Source organism: Danio aesculapii, chromosome 9, assembly GCF_903798145.1.
Source record: "Danio aesculapii chromosome 9, fDanAes4.1, whole genome shotgun sequence".
Classification (NCBI taxonomy): domain Eukaryota; kingdom Metazoa; phylum Chordata; class Actinopteri; order Cypriniformes; family Danionidae; genus Danio; species Danio aesculapii.
The window spans coordinates 32073231-32090465 of record NC_079443.1 but is presented as its reverse complement, the minus strand read 5'-3'; the positions used below and the strand labels follow the sequence as shown (position 1 = coordinate 32090465).

The following is a 17235-nucleotide window of genomic DNA, read 5'->3' as shown; positions in this document are numbered from 1 at the left end:
GGTTAAAACATTTATTATATATTATCTTAATAATCAAAAAATCTGTCAATTTCATATTTATTAAAGAGCGGGATTTGCTTTAATGACAACATGAGCTGCATGACCACACGTTTGTGAAAACTCTGTCGATGTTGATTAGTTAATTTAAGCACGATTTAAATTTAAGATCCAAACTGATTCTTGAGCTTTAATGGAAGCAAACATATCTTAATAGTGATCTAGAAACTGAGGGAATCTAATTGCATACAACATAACTTTCAGAACTCAAAATAAGTTTCTAATCAAAATAAACAGCTACTCGTAAAGAATAACTTCATAAAACATGGCAGCATATTTCAGAGATGACGAAAAACATTCACGCTCTTCCAGTGATTAAGAACATTGTTTTGAATTTATGGCACATCTAATGATGAAAACATTTGAGGTCTGTTTTTGCACAACACATGCCGGAGAAAAATTTAAAGATTGTTAATATCTTTCCCCCCCATCTGTTGCAAACAACAGAAAGCATAAAGAGATGCACGTGTGCTCCGGGCTTAACAAGAGGCATGTTTAGTGCAGTATTTAGCAGTGTGTATGTGACAGGGGAGAAAAATGGAGAGACAAAGAGAGTGGGAGAGAGAGATTTATGAGGTGAACATACGCATTCTGTCGGAGGAGCTCTCGGTGTGTGCTGGAGAGCTAGAGACGCTGCTGCTGCGCTGGGACGAGGGACGGCTCCCCGGCCTCCTGCCGTCTTCCAGAGAGGGGGCAGGGGAGGGACTGTCGGGGACTCGTTCCTGCACAGCCAACAGGAAAAACAAACACAGCCGGGGCGGCCATTACATGACACACTCTTTTCAGCCAACACACCTTCATGGAGAAGCAAGCATCCATGCTGCTGCTTCGTCTTTTTATTTATTTTGGATATAACACCCCCCTTCCCTTCACCCATTCTCTGCATCTTTGCTTTCATTCTTTCCCAGGCTATTGTCTGAAACACTACTCCCTGCAATGCCGTACCAAAAGCACGGATCGCGCACCACCCACCTTCCCCCAATGGCTGATGAGAGAGAGAGATGTGCACGACACAATGAGAGAACGGCGCCGTGGGTTACCTTAATCACTGATGTCACCATTCGGGATGGGGCACTCTGTCCCTGTGCTGCGGCGGCCATATTGGCGATGGTGCTGAGGTGGTTCATCTGACTCATCGCCATTGTGACGGATGCGGGAGGCAGGCTGACAGGGATCAGGGGGTGGGGCATCATCATAAACGGCAGCTCCAAGCCTGCAGATGAGAGACCAGAGCGGCTGATTAATTAATCATTTCTGGCATTAAGTTGTGTGCAAATGGAAGATGCGTGTGTGACGGAAAAAGAAAGCAGAGCGCTGAAGAGGAGAGGACGATTTAAAGGAGAAATGCTATGAATTATTCACACGTGACCTATTGTGCGGGGAGAGTAAATATTCATTAAATAATAATCACCGCATTAGATACTGTGTTACATGGAAGCTGTTGATGTCATAAAGAAATAAGGAATCGCAGCACATTTAAAAAAACATTACGCTCATTAGAAACATAAATATTCACTTTGGATGTTAATAATATATGCTGCTGTTAATAATATATACTGTAGCGCTGTGGTGATTAGAGTTATAATAACCTAATAATTGTTGAGATTTAAACTAATCTTTATTGTGCTGGGAAATGGAAGAAATTATGGAAATATTTCACCATTAATAGTAAATGCGTTCAAAATAAGGCAAAAACATGAAAGGCATTAGTTAAAATGAGCAAAAACGAGCCAATTAAAACTAAGTGTGTATCATGAGATGCCTACAAGCTAATTATGTGTATTTGTGCCAGAAACTCCATTACTCGAATAACAGAGCGCATTCACAACGTCATTTGCAGGTCCTTGATAGCTACATGGGATTGAAATAATTAAGACATTCAAAGATTCGGAAAAGGAAAACCAGATCTTGCAGGTTAAACTCGTATATATAACTAAGGCGAACTGTGCTACATTCTTAGACAGTGATTAAATGGGTAGAAAGGAAGCTGTCCCGCTTTTTCAAAGGACATATGCACACAAATAAGGTCACAGCCTGGTGTGTGTCCCTGAACTAAAGACCCACTCACTCCCACTCCTGACTTTGAACTAAAGGATCAAAAGTAACGCGGAGAAATTTCGGTCAAAGGCACCACTCCAGCACTTGAAAGCAAACTTGAGCCTTCGCATCAGATCCGATCGAGCAAGCAGGGCATCCTGCACTCTCCGTCCCACACTTTCCCCTTTATCGCCCGGCTCAAGGTAACAGGAGACTCAGAGGGATAATCCAGTGAGTTGTTTTTGTGCAAAATATCAGGACTACACACACAAAATAAGAGGAGGGGGCCCTTCAGTGTCAGCGCTCCTCAGAGAAGCATTGTGCATTTCCATAAGAAAGATGACCAGATGCACAGGGAAAACACATTCCCCGACATTAAAAAGGAGGCGGAGATTAAAAGAACGAGAGGCCAAGCAGCACCTTGTAAAGGCGTCTCTCCTCGAGTGCCGAGTCTGAATCAATTACCGCTCGCAGGACCGGACTCAATTAAAACCTGCCACGGCGCCAGCGTGTGATTGCAGGATACTTACAGCGCCACGTCCAAACAAATTGAGAGAGGCATTCATGCACATATCTACCTTTCAGAGCTTTCGAGAGCCGGATTGAGTGCCTGCGCGCCTTTGTGATTTGCTCAAGAAGATCTGACTGGATTTCAGGAAATCAACATTTACAAGAGAGCGGAGAAACGTATTAAAGTCTGATATGACTTTGCTTTTGTCATTTAAATGGGCGTCCTTTATCAGCCCGCCGGTGAATGATGTCTGTTGTGTTGACCGACTTCACAAAGCAGAACCACCGCGGGCTTACAGTAGCAGACTGCTCTCGGGGGTCTAATCTCTCTCTCTCTCTCTCTCCTCGTCCCACCTTCTTTCATGTTTCGCCATCCTTAAGTGATGTTTCAGCCATAATGGCCTATTGAAAAGTAGAGGAAAACATGATACAAGCTAAAAGAGGTCCAGCAAAGCTTTTCAGACAGACTGAAAGGCGATGAACTGTGGATGTCTAGAATCCAGATGTCTGATGAAATAGTTGCATTGATCATCAGCAGTCTTTTTGCTTCTTTTGTACTTTTTCAACAAATTGGTCTAAAGACATAAAAGTTTTTTTGTACTACATTAAAGTATTTATCTATTTAATAAAGACATCTTATGTTGCACTGAGATTATTGACTTAAAATAAATGAAAATATTGAGCACCTGAGAAACTATTTACTTATGAGCACTTCAAGAGCTGATTTGTGTTCTGTCAGTTTACAGGTCTTTGTTCTGCTGAAGCTACATTTAAAAATGAGATATGACATTCCATACTTATTATTTCAAGATGCCTGTATTCAGTTTGTATACAGACCAATAAAAAATCTGATTGGTCCAAGCAAAATAATTGTTGAAAAAATCTAGCTGTAAGTAGTAAGTAAGTAATGTGTATTTATATAGTGCATTTATTGTGTATGGCCATACACCCAAAGCGCTTTATAATCAAGAGAGGTTGTCTCTCCACACCACCATCAGTGTACAGCATCCACTTGGGAACAACGGCGCCAGTGTCTTCACCAGGAGAGAGAGCTGGAGAGACAGTGATACAGCAAGTTCGGTGGATGGGGATGACTGGGAGGCCATGATGGGCCCGATGGAGGGAATTTGCCCAGGACACCAGGATTACATCCCTACTCTTTAAGAGATGTGCCATGATATTTTTAATGACCACAGAGAGTCAGGAATTCAGTTTAACGTCTCATCTGACAGTATGGTGTCCCCTTCACTGTACTAGGGCATTGAGACAGGTTGAGTGCCACCTGCTGGCCTCATTAACACCACTTCAAACAGCAACCTAGTTTTTCCATGTGGTCTCCCATCCAGGTACTGACCAGGCTCAGCCCTGCTTAGCTTCAGTGAGTAAGCGGTCTTGGGCTGCAGGGTGAATTGGCTGTAGCATGTAACCTTAATATGTCACGTGGTATAACAATAAAAACTGCTAATTTTTCTAGCTTTTTCTACCATGTGCATAAACATTTTTGAAAGTATTGCACACACATTTAACAATGTCCGTGAAACCAATGTTGATTACTAAATAGAATGTATAAAATCTAGAAAAATATTTTGCATATACAATTTACAGATTTTTGACCTGACAGACTTTACAAATTGCTCACTTTTCAAATAACTTGTGTGAAAATAAAATGGCAAAAAGCATAAAGATAAAAAGTGTTCCATCATTGTTTAAAGCAAACTATAGGTCTCAAACTCGATTCCTGGAGGGCCGCAGCTCTGCACAGTTTTAATCCAACTAATCAAGGTGTTCAAGACTACTATAAACTATAAAGCAGGTGTCAGTTGGAGCTAAATTACGCAGAGCTGCGGCCCTCCAGGAACTGACTTTGAGACCATTGATTTAGAGTAACAGTTATATACATGCAAAAACCTCATGTTTGTTTATATAATGTGTATTTAAAGTTTTAATGCTTGAAAAACCCTTTTCATTTATGACCCATGCTAGAGGTTTTTTTGATGTGGTTGATAAACATATCTGACTTTTCACGCCAAAACAAATTCATAATGAATTTTAAGTAATTGAAAACATATTCATCATACAGTAGATGACGTGGTCTTCAGCTCATCGTCTGTCTGAATTTAATTGTTAATAGCCCTTTGGAAGAATGCCTACTCCTTTTGCACTTACTTTACCTACAAGAGGGATAAACTGCCATAATTTGCATGAATTAGCAAGCAAGATATTATTGTCAAACAGATGAACTTTGATTCCAGTGGCCCTTAAAAGCGAGACAGATTGAAGCAGCCATTGTCTGGTGAAAGCTGGCCTTCAGAGCGCTATAGCAGCCTGCATTATCCAGTGAGGGAGGAAGCTTTCCCTTGACAAAAATTAAACCAGCTCCTACTTGGCACTTTATTATCTCTTCAACTGAGTGATTTATTGTTTGTGGAATGAAAGCAAAAGAGGAGGAAAATTACATTTTCAGCAGCGCCCGGGCCCGTTCTGCCTCTACTCCTCTGTCCTGGAAGAGCTCACGACAAACAATAATGTCAGCTGTAATTGATCTGAGGTCGCCGGTTAGCCCTCCAGTAAAAGCCCACTATTTAAGCGACAATCCGCCCTGCCTGCTCCTCAGATGCTGTCTAATGAAGCTGTCCATCTCTGCTATTTACCTTCTCTTAAATGGAAGAGGAAAGATGTACTGTATGAAGCCAAGCCAGGGAAGATTTGCTTTCCTCCCGTGAAATAGGACCTGCAGATGCTGCTGGAATGTGTAATTGGCTGCTGGAGTCAGAGACGGGGGTTCCAGCGCTAATTAAATGACTTGTTTCTGGCCTATCCATCTTTGTTTGCGAGCGCAACGCCATGGAGCAGTATGTTGTAAATGCTCTTATCTAAACAGACGTTCTCTTTTGCTCGTCCCTTTGATTTGAGAGCCAAAATCTTGCGCCTTTTGAAGTAGCTGTTGAATCGGAAAAACAATTTAAGTTGTTTTTTTCATGAGGCGTTTCGGAATGGCAGATTGTTATTTTTTGCGATGCCCATCGTTATAAAGAGGTTTCGCCGGTTGGCATAAACAATAATCAGTTTTGTTTAAACAATTCTCAAGGCTTTTGGCACAGGTTTCTTTTTTAAATAACAAACTATGCTACATTTTAATGGTGAAACTATTTAGATTACATGTTGTCTATAACTAAAGACCTTCCTCTAGGAATGCTTCATCAAGACTTTTTTGTGCCCCAAATCAATCTGAGTAATTTTAAGGTGCAATTGAAGGCATTTATAGAGTATGTTAAATGATCTAAATAGAAAGTGTGTGGCTTGGGTAAGTGCAAAAATGATCTAGAAATGTTTTTTAGGTCCATTTCCAACACTAGCGATTACCCCTAATATGATTTGGTAGGTTTTGACCATATTTGGAAGGGTCATGAATATTACTAACCACTGCTCTGGTGATCCAGTAACTCATGTCAGTGTCTAACGATTACTATTGCTCTCTCTCTCTCTCTCTCTTTCTCTCTCTCTCACACACACACACACACACACACACACACACACACACACACACACACACACACACACACACACACACCACACACACACACACACACACACACACACACACACACACACACACAGGCACGCATGCACATACACACACATTTTACAGTGAAAAACACTCAAACTAAATAAATCATACTTTAGATGTTAACAATTATTTTAACAAACTGAGTAGATTCCTTGTTGAATGTTGTTGAATTCCTTGTTGAATCTTTTCAACTGAAGTGGTGGAAAGGCTTATTTAAGATTGAAGGACTGAGTAAGCTATCTTTATTCCACCACAGTAACCCAGTTTGCTTCTGAAATGTGTTGTGGGTGATCCATAGACCAAATTATAATTATACTCAACAAAAGAAGCTGACAGATGGATATTATGGTTTCAAAATGTACAGTAAGAAGACACAGGCAAGAATGTACACTTATATTCAGCAGTATGCAAGTGTTTGTTGCCTCATTACAAACATACACAGCACATTTAACAATATCCGTAATAAAAACATACAGTTAAACAGATCTGGTGTCTTTTCTGTATGGCACTAAATAAATGTGTAATCTGTATATCTCGCATTTCGGGTTTTGACATTCTGGGAACAGATACGACTCTGTGGTCTTGCATGGCTGCCTGCGTCAAAAAACAAAGAAACTGTTTACTCTTTATTAAAGCCTGTCCCGTTTTCAAAATAAGAGTCCCACATAGATAGTAAATATAAAACTATCTTAAATAAACTGACAAATAAGTAAAGAAATATTATTGTTATCGCCCTAGGAAACATGGCCAATGGGTGTGTATATTAATGATTCCATGTGGAAAATAACTGTTGGTGTTTTGTTCAGATTGCCCCTTTTTACCACAATATTCCACTCACATGATTTGCATGAGAACGAGATAACAATAGTGTTTGAGGCTCACAGTATGTCATTTCCATGTATTGACTCTTATTTTTCAGCTACGCCTTGGTATATTCAGATTTTCATTCTATGGCACCTTTAGTATTGAGTATCTGCCAAAAAGAAATGCTATACTTGTATTATGCTAGTGCTAGGCACAATTTTAAGGATATTACAAATCAATCCAGTATATTTGCTGACATTCAGATGGCTCCGTGATTAAGGGTTTCTAATAGGTAGATTTAGCTACTTATAATTTGTTGATGATGATAACATTGTCAGAGTTTACGTATTGACAAAAACGATTTTTTGTTTTTTTATCATCGTAACCATTAGATTACAACATGTATCCCGAAAAACATTGCTAAATATTATGTGACAAGTTGGAACTGGTTCAAAATAAAGGATTTGGCTTCAAACAACTAAATATATGTACATACAGAATGAGTTAAAACATGACCTCAATACTGATGTTTAAGATTGGTTCACGACACCAACGGCAAAAAAAAAAAAAACTGTGCTCCATCTAAGTCGTGGTGCTGTTGTTGCAAATAAAAGCATGGGTCGTTTACAGACACAAAACCATTTCTCTGTTTAAAGTATAGATAGTTTTCTTTTTTCCCAGATGGCAAAGCTAGTCAAGGCTGAGAAATGCTGTAACTCATTAAAGGCCCGTTAGAGGAAGGTATTTGACTTTGAAGTAGCCACCCACGGCCTTTCTGTGTCATTGAGAAAAAAGCTTTAAAGTCTTTTCTTCCTGTTTATAATCTTAATGCTAATCATAAAAAATAACATCTTGAGTTTGTTAATATCCCTCCCCCCAAAACTGTTAATAAAAAAGAAACAGACCTGTACACTATCACCGACAATCACGCAGTGCAGACGCTCGAGTATTTGATACAGGCCGTTTCTGAAGCCACAAGAACAGAGGAACAGGCATTTACAGCGATCACTCTGAAGTGAGAGAGCGTAATCAGAAACAGAGGCCAAAGAAAAACATCTATTACACACTTGTGAGTGTAAAAAAATAATGGCAAGAAAACATCTCTAGTTTGATGAGGTAGCATAATTACGCAGAGCTGCAGCCCCCCCACAACCATCAAAGCAAACATGTGCGAGGGATTATGGAGGAGACAGACAGTATTGTTTTATTATTTATTTATTTATTTATTCTTCCTCAAGGAAGGATAAAGGCCCAGCAGCAGTGCTTGGCATATGGTGGTGAAGTGATTTCGGTCCAGCTTCACTACCTGTTACACAGACTGTCTTACTGAATCATATGGTGAATTTCCTTTTGCCTAAATTATCACGATTTAGACAAAACTAAGGCCAGACAGAATCTGTAGACGTTATTTGGTATTTCTGCAGAGAATTTTATAAAAAATTATTTTAGGAGTATCATAACTAAAAACGTAATAAATTAAATAAAAAAATAATACATTTTTAACTTTTATTTAATGTTTACATTGCAAATCCAATTAGATCCACTTATTTGGTAAACAAAGCAAGTCTCTCATATAATATATCTACTAAAAGACAGAAAATATTACTTTACAAACTGTATTGTAAATAAAACATTAGAACATTTTTTATATTATTATTATTATTATTATTATTATTATATCACAATAATATTAGTGAAATGAATTTAAAAACTGAACAAATATAAATTTACAGAAATTTACACAAGTAAATACATATACTCAATGATAAGCTAAAAATCTGCAGAAATCTACGATTCCATGTAGGCCTAGATATGACCAATAATTTAAAAATAAAAAATAATGTAATTTTTTTGGTATTGTCACAAAACACACACACACATGCGCACAAACACTCACAAATACATGCACACTTACACACGCACATGCACGCACACACTTATTTTAGATGGATTATTTAATTATGTGTAATTTATTGTTAAATTAATCTGGGATTTACAAAACAAACAACAAAAAATAATATAAACAACTGTGTTATGTTATGTCTCTGTTATTTTAGATTTACATTTACATTAAATTTGTTGTAACTAGGGATGTCCAGATCCGATCACATGATTAGAAATCAGGCCCAATCACATGGTTTCAGACTTGATCAGAATCAGACGTTACCTCCTGATCAGGACACGAATATATAAATATATAATATATAATATATATATATATATATATATATATATATATATATATATATATATATATATATATATATATATATATATGTTCACATTATTTTTTAACACATCTACAGTTATGTGGTGGCTCAAAGTTAGACCTCTTTCTTGACTTTACACAGAAACAGCAACATGTGCAGCAACATCACTTTGTTGCAGAGATGCTATTGATTAAATACCAGCAAAGTAGAACACGGAAGCAGCTTCCGAGGAAAGTGAGAGTATGTCTGCGGTCTGGAGCATTATAAAGTTGAAGATGAAAACATTGCCATAGCAAATTGTGAGATATGTAAACTTGGTTTTGCCCGTCGAGTATTTCAAAACAAAAACTTTTTGTTTTTATATTCCATGTTATTTAACACTTGATTGTTCAAGCTACCTCACAGAAGTGCTCTGTTTGTTAACAGAGTTGTTGAATGTCAAAATAAGGTGAATTAAATTAAAAATAAAGAACATCCTGGATCTGTTACTTCGCTGTTCTTTATTCTTTTTATGTATTATAGAACTATTGGATCGGGTTACGGTATCGGTAGATACTCAAAATTAAATGACTCTGACTCGGACTCAAGGGCAAAAAACCTAACCAGGACATCCCTAGTTCTAACTGTATTAATAATTATTAAAAAAAATAAATTAATTGTATGTAAAGTATTATTAATTTATTTAGCTTAATTCTTTTTTTAATACTAATATTTTTTATTATACAATTTTTGTCATATTTTAGTTTTATTATTTTATAAGTACTTAATAATTTATTATTATTCCTTTATTTTATTTATTTACTTATCAAGTTACAATATTGTTGTTAACTTTAATTTTGTTTTAAGCTGTGGTTTATTTTATTGCCTTTTTTCTTTGGCTTTTTTTTTTTTTTTTTACCAATTTTAGTGCTTCAAGTTATTATAATAGTATTGTTTTATGGTTTTAGTTAGTTATAGTTTTATATAAGAACCATGAAAAACAAAATTGCAAAATAAACCCATGGATTTGTTGTTTTGTTTCTGGTAAATGCCACAATTGAGTCTCCTATCCACTGTAACTCCATCTGGTAAATGCAATTACCTTCATGCTTCTAGATGCCCAGACACAGGCTTCAGGACACTTCACCAAAAGCACGCCCAATTTGCCTCTGAATTAGATCCAGCTTAAATGTGTCCCGTATCATTCTCCATAAACTACTGCTGGTTTAGAAAAAGCAGAAGGCAGCAGATGTTTCCACTGAGGGTACAATATATTCAAGTCCAATCAATAACGCTCCTCCCAGAGGGACTGTGACACCCAGGCGGAGCGTCATTTCCATCAGATACTGAGCGAAGGGTCCCGTTTAAAAAGATTGCTTTCGGTCAATGGCAGGCAGTTGTCATTTGACTCGGACTCTGAGATGAAATGTATTGAACGGTGTTATCAATCACGGAGGCTTTCTGCAGGACAAAACGACAGACTCTTGCATCATCTGTTCTAATTACAAAATTAGCATCGCGTTGCCTCTGCTGCATCTTTGTGTGATTCTGAAATTCCTTGTGAAAGGAGATTTGTTATGTTTGTCATCCTGCTTCAGTTTTATCGAATGTGCTTAAAGGGATAGCTCAACCAAAAATGGAAATTATGCTATTATTTATTCACCATCATGTGTTACAGATCTGGATGGTGCTTTTGTCTTATGAGAGGAATTAGATTTTCATGCACATAATGGTCAATGAGGTCCCAGTGTTGTTTTGAAATCCAATTTATTGACAAACAAAGATTGTATAATTTTGTGTTTTTTTAAAGAATGTATGGAGGTAATGGAGTAATGGAGTAAAAGATGAAGAAATTGTTGTTTTTCAAATAACTACATCAATGATATTTTTCTTGTCTAAAAAAGGAAGAATGAATGATCTTAATAAATAAAATTGGTTATATTTTTATAATATATATATATATATATATATATATATATATATATATATATATATATATCTATATATATATATTATTATTGTTATTATTATTATTATTATTATTATTTTAAATAATTTATTATTATTCATTTATTTTACTAATTTACTCTCTCCCAAATTTCCAGTCTTATAACAATAAAAGCCAAAAAAATGGCAATAACAATACTTGAACAGACAAAACATATACATTTCTGGTTAATTAAGCTACTAAAAAAAAATAAAAAAAAAAAAATAAAATAAAATAAAATAAAATAAAATAAAATAAAATAAAATAAAATAAAATAAAATAAAATAAAATAAAATAAAATAAAATAAAAACACTTAAGCAAAAAATAATAAAGGAAAAAGAAACAATAAAAAAATCCAATTCAAAATTATATATAATAAATTATATTTTATACTTAGTTTTTATAAGCGAATAATAATAAATAAAATAAATAAAAACAGAGTGAAACACCAAGACAATCATCCCATTAAAAACAAGAAAATACTGATAAACTAAAATGAAAAGAAAATCTGGCTAAAAAATCTGAAATAAAATAAAATAATCATATTTTTTAATTACATTTTTCTACAGTTTCTACAGTTTCTATTTTAAACAAATGTATAAAACAGAACTGATCTTTGTTTGGAGTGATTAAATCTTATCAGATTAAAAAAATAATAATACAGAAAAGACATTTACCTGCAAAATTCACAATGGCATCATTATTAACTGCCTGCTTTACCAAATGGTTCACCATATTTTGACTGTTTTAAATAACAGTTTACACACACAGCATCAGCAAAAAAATAAATGAATAAAATAAAATAAATAAATAAAATCAAACAAACAATCCTATTGCACTACTAAAATTGATTTTAAAACAACAAGAAAACATGTTAAAGGAGATTCTGAAATATTTTTTGGCATATTTCAAAAATAAAGATGATTTAGTATTCAAAAATGTTTTATTTTGATTATTTTAAAAAATGGTATTGGTACACTTAATTTTTTCAAAATGTTCATAGTATACGTATTAATTCCAATACTTTTACCATAAACTGACATATATAACAATTGGGAGAGACCGACATTTTAGAAATTATAGGACATGTTGAAAAAAAATGCATTGAGTGTGTTAACAAGCGGCATTAGGAGTTTAGAAGAATTCAATCCCCTTTTTTCAAGGGGCAGTTAAAGAGTTAAGGCCAAAGCAAAAAAAAAAGCTCACTTCTAATATCCACATTATATTATGTCAACATTTGTGTTTACGTCCTTTACTAAAGACATACGGTATCTAAACCAGACATCTAAAGTGCTTCAGAAGAACTTCGAAGCACTCACATTTCCTCTGACTCACTCAAAAAAATTCAGTAGCACATACAGAAATCCAGTATTTCGCACAAATACTACACGGCCTAAATATGATCTACTTTTAGTAACTTGAGGCTATATGGGTGGATTTGTTCTGGCAGGACGCCTGACCTAGGGCAGGATCACTTGTCTGGTTGGGGTTAATGGGGCTCCAGGCATGAGTGATACACCCGGCCACACGTTCAGTCCCTCACATTCTAATTGCCGCAACATTATCATCACCACAACAATCATAGCAATACTTTCCATTTGCTCCGCATCCTCTCCGTCATCATAAGACACGGCGTTTTCTTTTTTGTGAGTCTCTGCCATAATTGAATGACCTATCGGAGGGATATTCAGAGCAGTCAAAGCGCATGCATCTTTCGCATTATGACCCGCAGAAGCTTATCGTGTGTGAAAGGTTGAATGTCATTTATTACATGTAGCGCATTTACACCATGTGACATTGTCTTTTCAAATTGCGTGGATCTCTTCATCCCTATCTTTGCCTCCAAAGGTCACTCAATCCCACTTATAAATGCAACCTGACAGAGATTAGCAAAGAGGGACGGCCAACACACAGGCGAATCAAACGGCTTCAAATGAATTCATCCAATTAATGAAGAACGAGCTTTAATGTTGATGAGGCCCGACAAGCAAAGCGTTTATTTATTTCACTTCGCACAAATATCTGCAGCTCCGTTCGCCGAGCCGCTTTTCAGAGATGATAGAGCATGATACGGATCATTACAGAAATAATGTTTAATCAATTCCCATTTTGTAATCTGTTTCTGCAGTTGTAGGCATTTGTGTACACCACGTTTTTACACCCGACTCCCCCCCTCTTGCTCTCTCTCTCTTCCCAAATCATGCATATTCAATTTTATGCTGATGCTTAACAGTCGATGCAACCGGAATTAAAACAAGCAATTCGACTTCATTAAAAAAAGTAAGTGATTATCGAGTTATCTTTTTGAAATTCTATTAAAATGTGTGACGCTCTCCACTTATCTGTCACCTGCTTCCCAGGAGCGCATCGCACTAATAGAGGCACTCAGAAACGAATGCCCAGGAGAGGCCGTTTGTGTGTGTGTGTATGTCTGACTTCTCTGAGCTATTACTGATGCTTCCTGCCTCACTGTTTGAGCAGAGACAAAACAGCGTTCAGCAATGTAAACGGACACAGGTGAGGAGCGTTTGAAGAGTCTGGATATCTCCCATGCTGAAATTCTATGGTGGGACTCAGTTAGCGAGTAATGAGTAATGTATCATTGCCCTGATTTCTGCTGCTGCGACTCGGAGATGTGGATAGGAAGTGAACAGTGTTTGTGTAGTTTGGCTGCAGGCTGGTTTGTCACTCTGAAGACTTCTGGCATATATACAGTTGAAGTCAGAATTATTAGCTACCCTGTTTTTTTTCACCCAATTTCTGTTTAACGGAGAGAAGATTTCTAAACATAATAGTTTTAATAACTCATTCCTAATAACTGATTTATTTTATCTTCGCCATGATGACAGTAAATAATATTTATAAGACACTTCTATACAGCTTAAAGTGACATTTAAAGGCTTAACTAGGTTAATTAGGTTAACTAGGCAGGTTAGGGTAATTAGGCAAGTTATTGTTTAAAGATGGTTTGGTCTGTAGACTGCTGAAAAAAAATTGCTTAAAGAGGCTAATAATATTGACCCTAAAATGTTTTTGTTTTTTTTTATCTTTTATTCTAGCTGAAATAAAACAAATAAGACTTTCTCTAGAAGAAAAAATATTCTGATATATATTATATCAGACATACTGTGAAAATGTCCTTGCTCTGTTAAAAATGATTTGGGAAAGATTTAAAAAAGAAACAAAAATTAAAAGGGGGGCTAATAATTATGACTTCAACAGTATAGTATGATTTTATTCTAGATTTGAGGTGGATTTGTTTAAGCAACATCAAGAATATAATATTTTTTATGCTTTTGTGCAGTAAATTTTTTGAAGAGAAAGCTAATTAAATTTCCATTAATTTCTCTGAATCTAAAATATTCATTCATTTAATAATTTTAAAAGGATGTGTCAAAAAATAAATATATGCTTAAAATTTAAGATAAAAAACTATAAGACCACAAAAACATAAATTTAGCCATGGCATGAGAAAACGTATCAGCCATAAATATTTTGTTTTACTCAAAGACATAGTTCACCCAAACTAAAAATTCTGTCATCATTTACTTGCCCTTATTTAATAAAAACATTTATAAGTTTCTTTCTTCTGTTTCTTTCTTCTCTTTCTGCAAATCTGTAACCATTGGTTTTCAGCTTTCTTCAAAATATTATATTTTGTGCTCAAAAGAAGAAACTCATAAAAGGTTTGGAGGTGAATAAATAGTGAGTACATTTTCACTTTTGTGTGAACTATCCCTTTAATTTTTGTTATTATTATTTTTATTAACTAGCAATAGTTAATAGAGTTTTATTGGTTAATATTTGTTTATATTATTATCAAATACAAACATTTGATCAATATACACTACCTGACAAAAGTTTTAGGAACAACAAGTAATAACTTGACTTCTAGTTGATCATTTGGTATCAGAAATGGCTTATATGACAGGCAAAGGCCTCTAGATTATTCTTTTTTTACCAAAATAAAATATGATCATACCTTGATTTTGAATTATTTAATTAGAACAGTAAGGTCTGAATTTGCTTAGACAAAAGTTCTATCACTTAACAGAAATAATGTACAGTATAGAATATAAAGTCATGATGCAGTGGAAAAAGATTGTGTATGACTCCCATGAGCTTAAACGACTGCATCCATACATCTCTGTAATGACTTGAATAACTCATTATTAAAGTCATCTGGAATGGCAAAGAATGCATTCTTGCAGGACTCCCAGAGTTCATCAAGATTCTTTGGATTCATCTTCAATGACTCCATCTTATCCCCTACATGCTCAATAATGTTCAAGTCTGGTGACTGGGCTGGCCAATCCTGGAGCACCTTGACCTTCTTTGCTTTCAGTAACTTTGATGTGGAGGCTGAAGTATGAGAAGGAGCGCTATCCTGCTGAAGAATTTGCCCTCTCCTGTGGTTTGTAATGTAATGGGCAGCACAAATGTCTTGATACCTCAGGCTGTTGATGTTGCCATCCACCCTGCAGATCTCTCGCATGCCCCCAAACTGAATATAACCCTAAATCATGATTTTTCCTTCACCAAACTTGACTGATTTCTGTGAGAATCCTAGGTCCATGCAGGTTCCAATAGGTCTTCTGCAGTGTTTGTGATGATTGGGATGCAGTTCAACAGATGATTCATTGGGAAAAATTTTCCTCTGCCACTTTTCCAAATTATCAACTAGAAGTCAAGTTATTATTTGTTGCTCTTACAACTGGGATTCATGACAAGACCTTTGTCAGGTGGTGTATACTAGTATTAAACTGTTCAAGCATAAAGTAGTTATTTATAAAATGTAATATAATTGTTTGATATATAAATAATAATATAAATACATAATCAACCATTATTGACAGTAAAACAAATAAACATAACAAAAAAAAAATGGAGCGATTTCCTAAATAAAAAAATCTAAACCACTCTGACTTATAGAAATGCATGAGAGTATAGAGTAGGAAACAGTGAAAGTCAAACAGACCGACACGATTAGGCCAAAAACTTTGTTTGTCGTTGCCATGCCACGTTTAGCAGTGCGAGGCGGCCAGATTGAAAAACAAAGCGCAACCCTTGTTGGATTTGTCCTTCCACAGTGTGGGATTTATTATTAGAAAGGACATAAACAGACTAATTAAATCACAGCAGTCGAGGCTGAGATGACAGCTGGTGCTGTGTGTGACCAAACAGATCCCTATCAAAGAGCAGGAGGCATGGCTCACTCAATCCATCCTCTATGGGGAGCTATTTTAAGAGCACCGACGCTTTATGCTAAATGAGTGCTCCATGTTCAAGCCAGCTGATTATAAAGAAGCCACGCGATGCATGATGGATGTGCCTGCTTTAAAGACAATGGGTTTAGGGTCTATGTTTTCTGATAGGTGTTGAGGAAATATGACAGCGCTCATCAGACAGATATCGCAGCGCTACCGACTGCCTCGATGTCAGTTAAAAGCGCTCAACGCAGCGATGCATAGAATTTGTGACGAGATCGTTCTTGACAGTGTAACAAGTACAATAAGAGGCACAAGTCTTACAGTTATTAATGTGTTTACAAGCTTATCCATACGGTTAAGTGTGTGATAAGAGCGATTTTGATCCTTTCCTTCATCGCATGGCTAATTCTGTCACAAATTCATACGTTTTGAGTAATTATTACACGATTTTTGAACACCACTGGTTGATTGGTTGCACATTTGAAACCACCGATGAGAGAGAAATATGGTTTTAACAAGTCAATAATGGCAAGTGCAATGAAAACAAACGCAATCAATGGTGCTGCAACGTTTGCAAACAAGAGCTTGAATTATAACACCGATAATTGATTGCCTTCCTCCCTGCTGTTTTTCTTTCTTTCTTTCCCTCCTGTGATGTCATTTCCCGATCGATTCCATGCTCTATGCAATGATGAGAAGAGTTTTTGTTCCCTCTTAGTATTTTAAGGTAATATAATCACTTTTTAGCACTGTATTATAAATATAATGATGATTTTATAGCACTTTGAAAAGAAACATCATTTAAAAATGTCTGCTTTAGTTCATGAGTTAAATAGCAGGCAATGGTCCTTATCATTTTATCTACTGTATAT

At 35.9% G+C, this 17235-nt stretch overlaps 1 protein-coding gene across 3 annotated transcripts in view; it reads right to left on the bottom strand.

The window, feature by feature from the left end:
* dachd (dachshund d) overlaps positions 1-17235 on the bottom strand; it is a 170028-nt gene that overhangs the window by 43256 nt on the left and 109537 nt on the right. For all 3 annotated transcript variants that reach the window (XM_056465443.1, XM_056465441.1, XM_056465440.1), the window contains exons 4-5: positions 1098-1270; positions 644-779 (exon numbers count right to left, since the gene is read on the bottom strand). In XM_056465443.1, coding sequence (XP_056321418.1) covers positions 644-779; positions 1098-1270 — 309 coding nt within the window. The remainder of the gene's footprint in view (positions 1-643; positions 780-1097; positions 1271-17235) is intronic.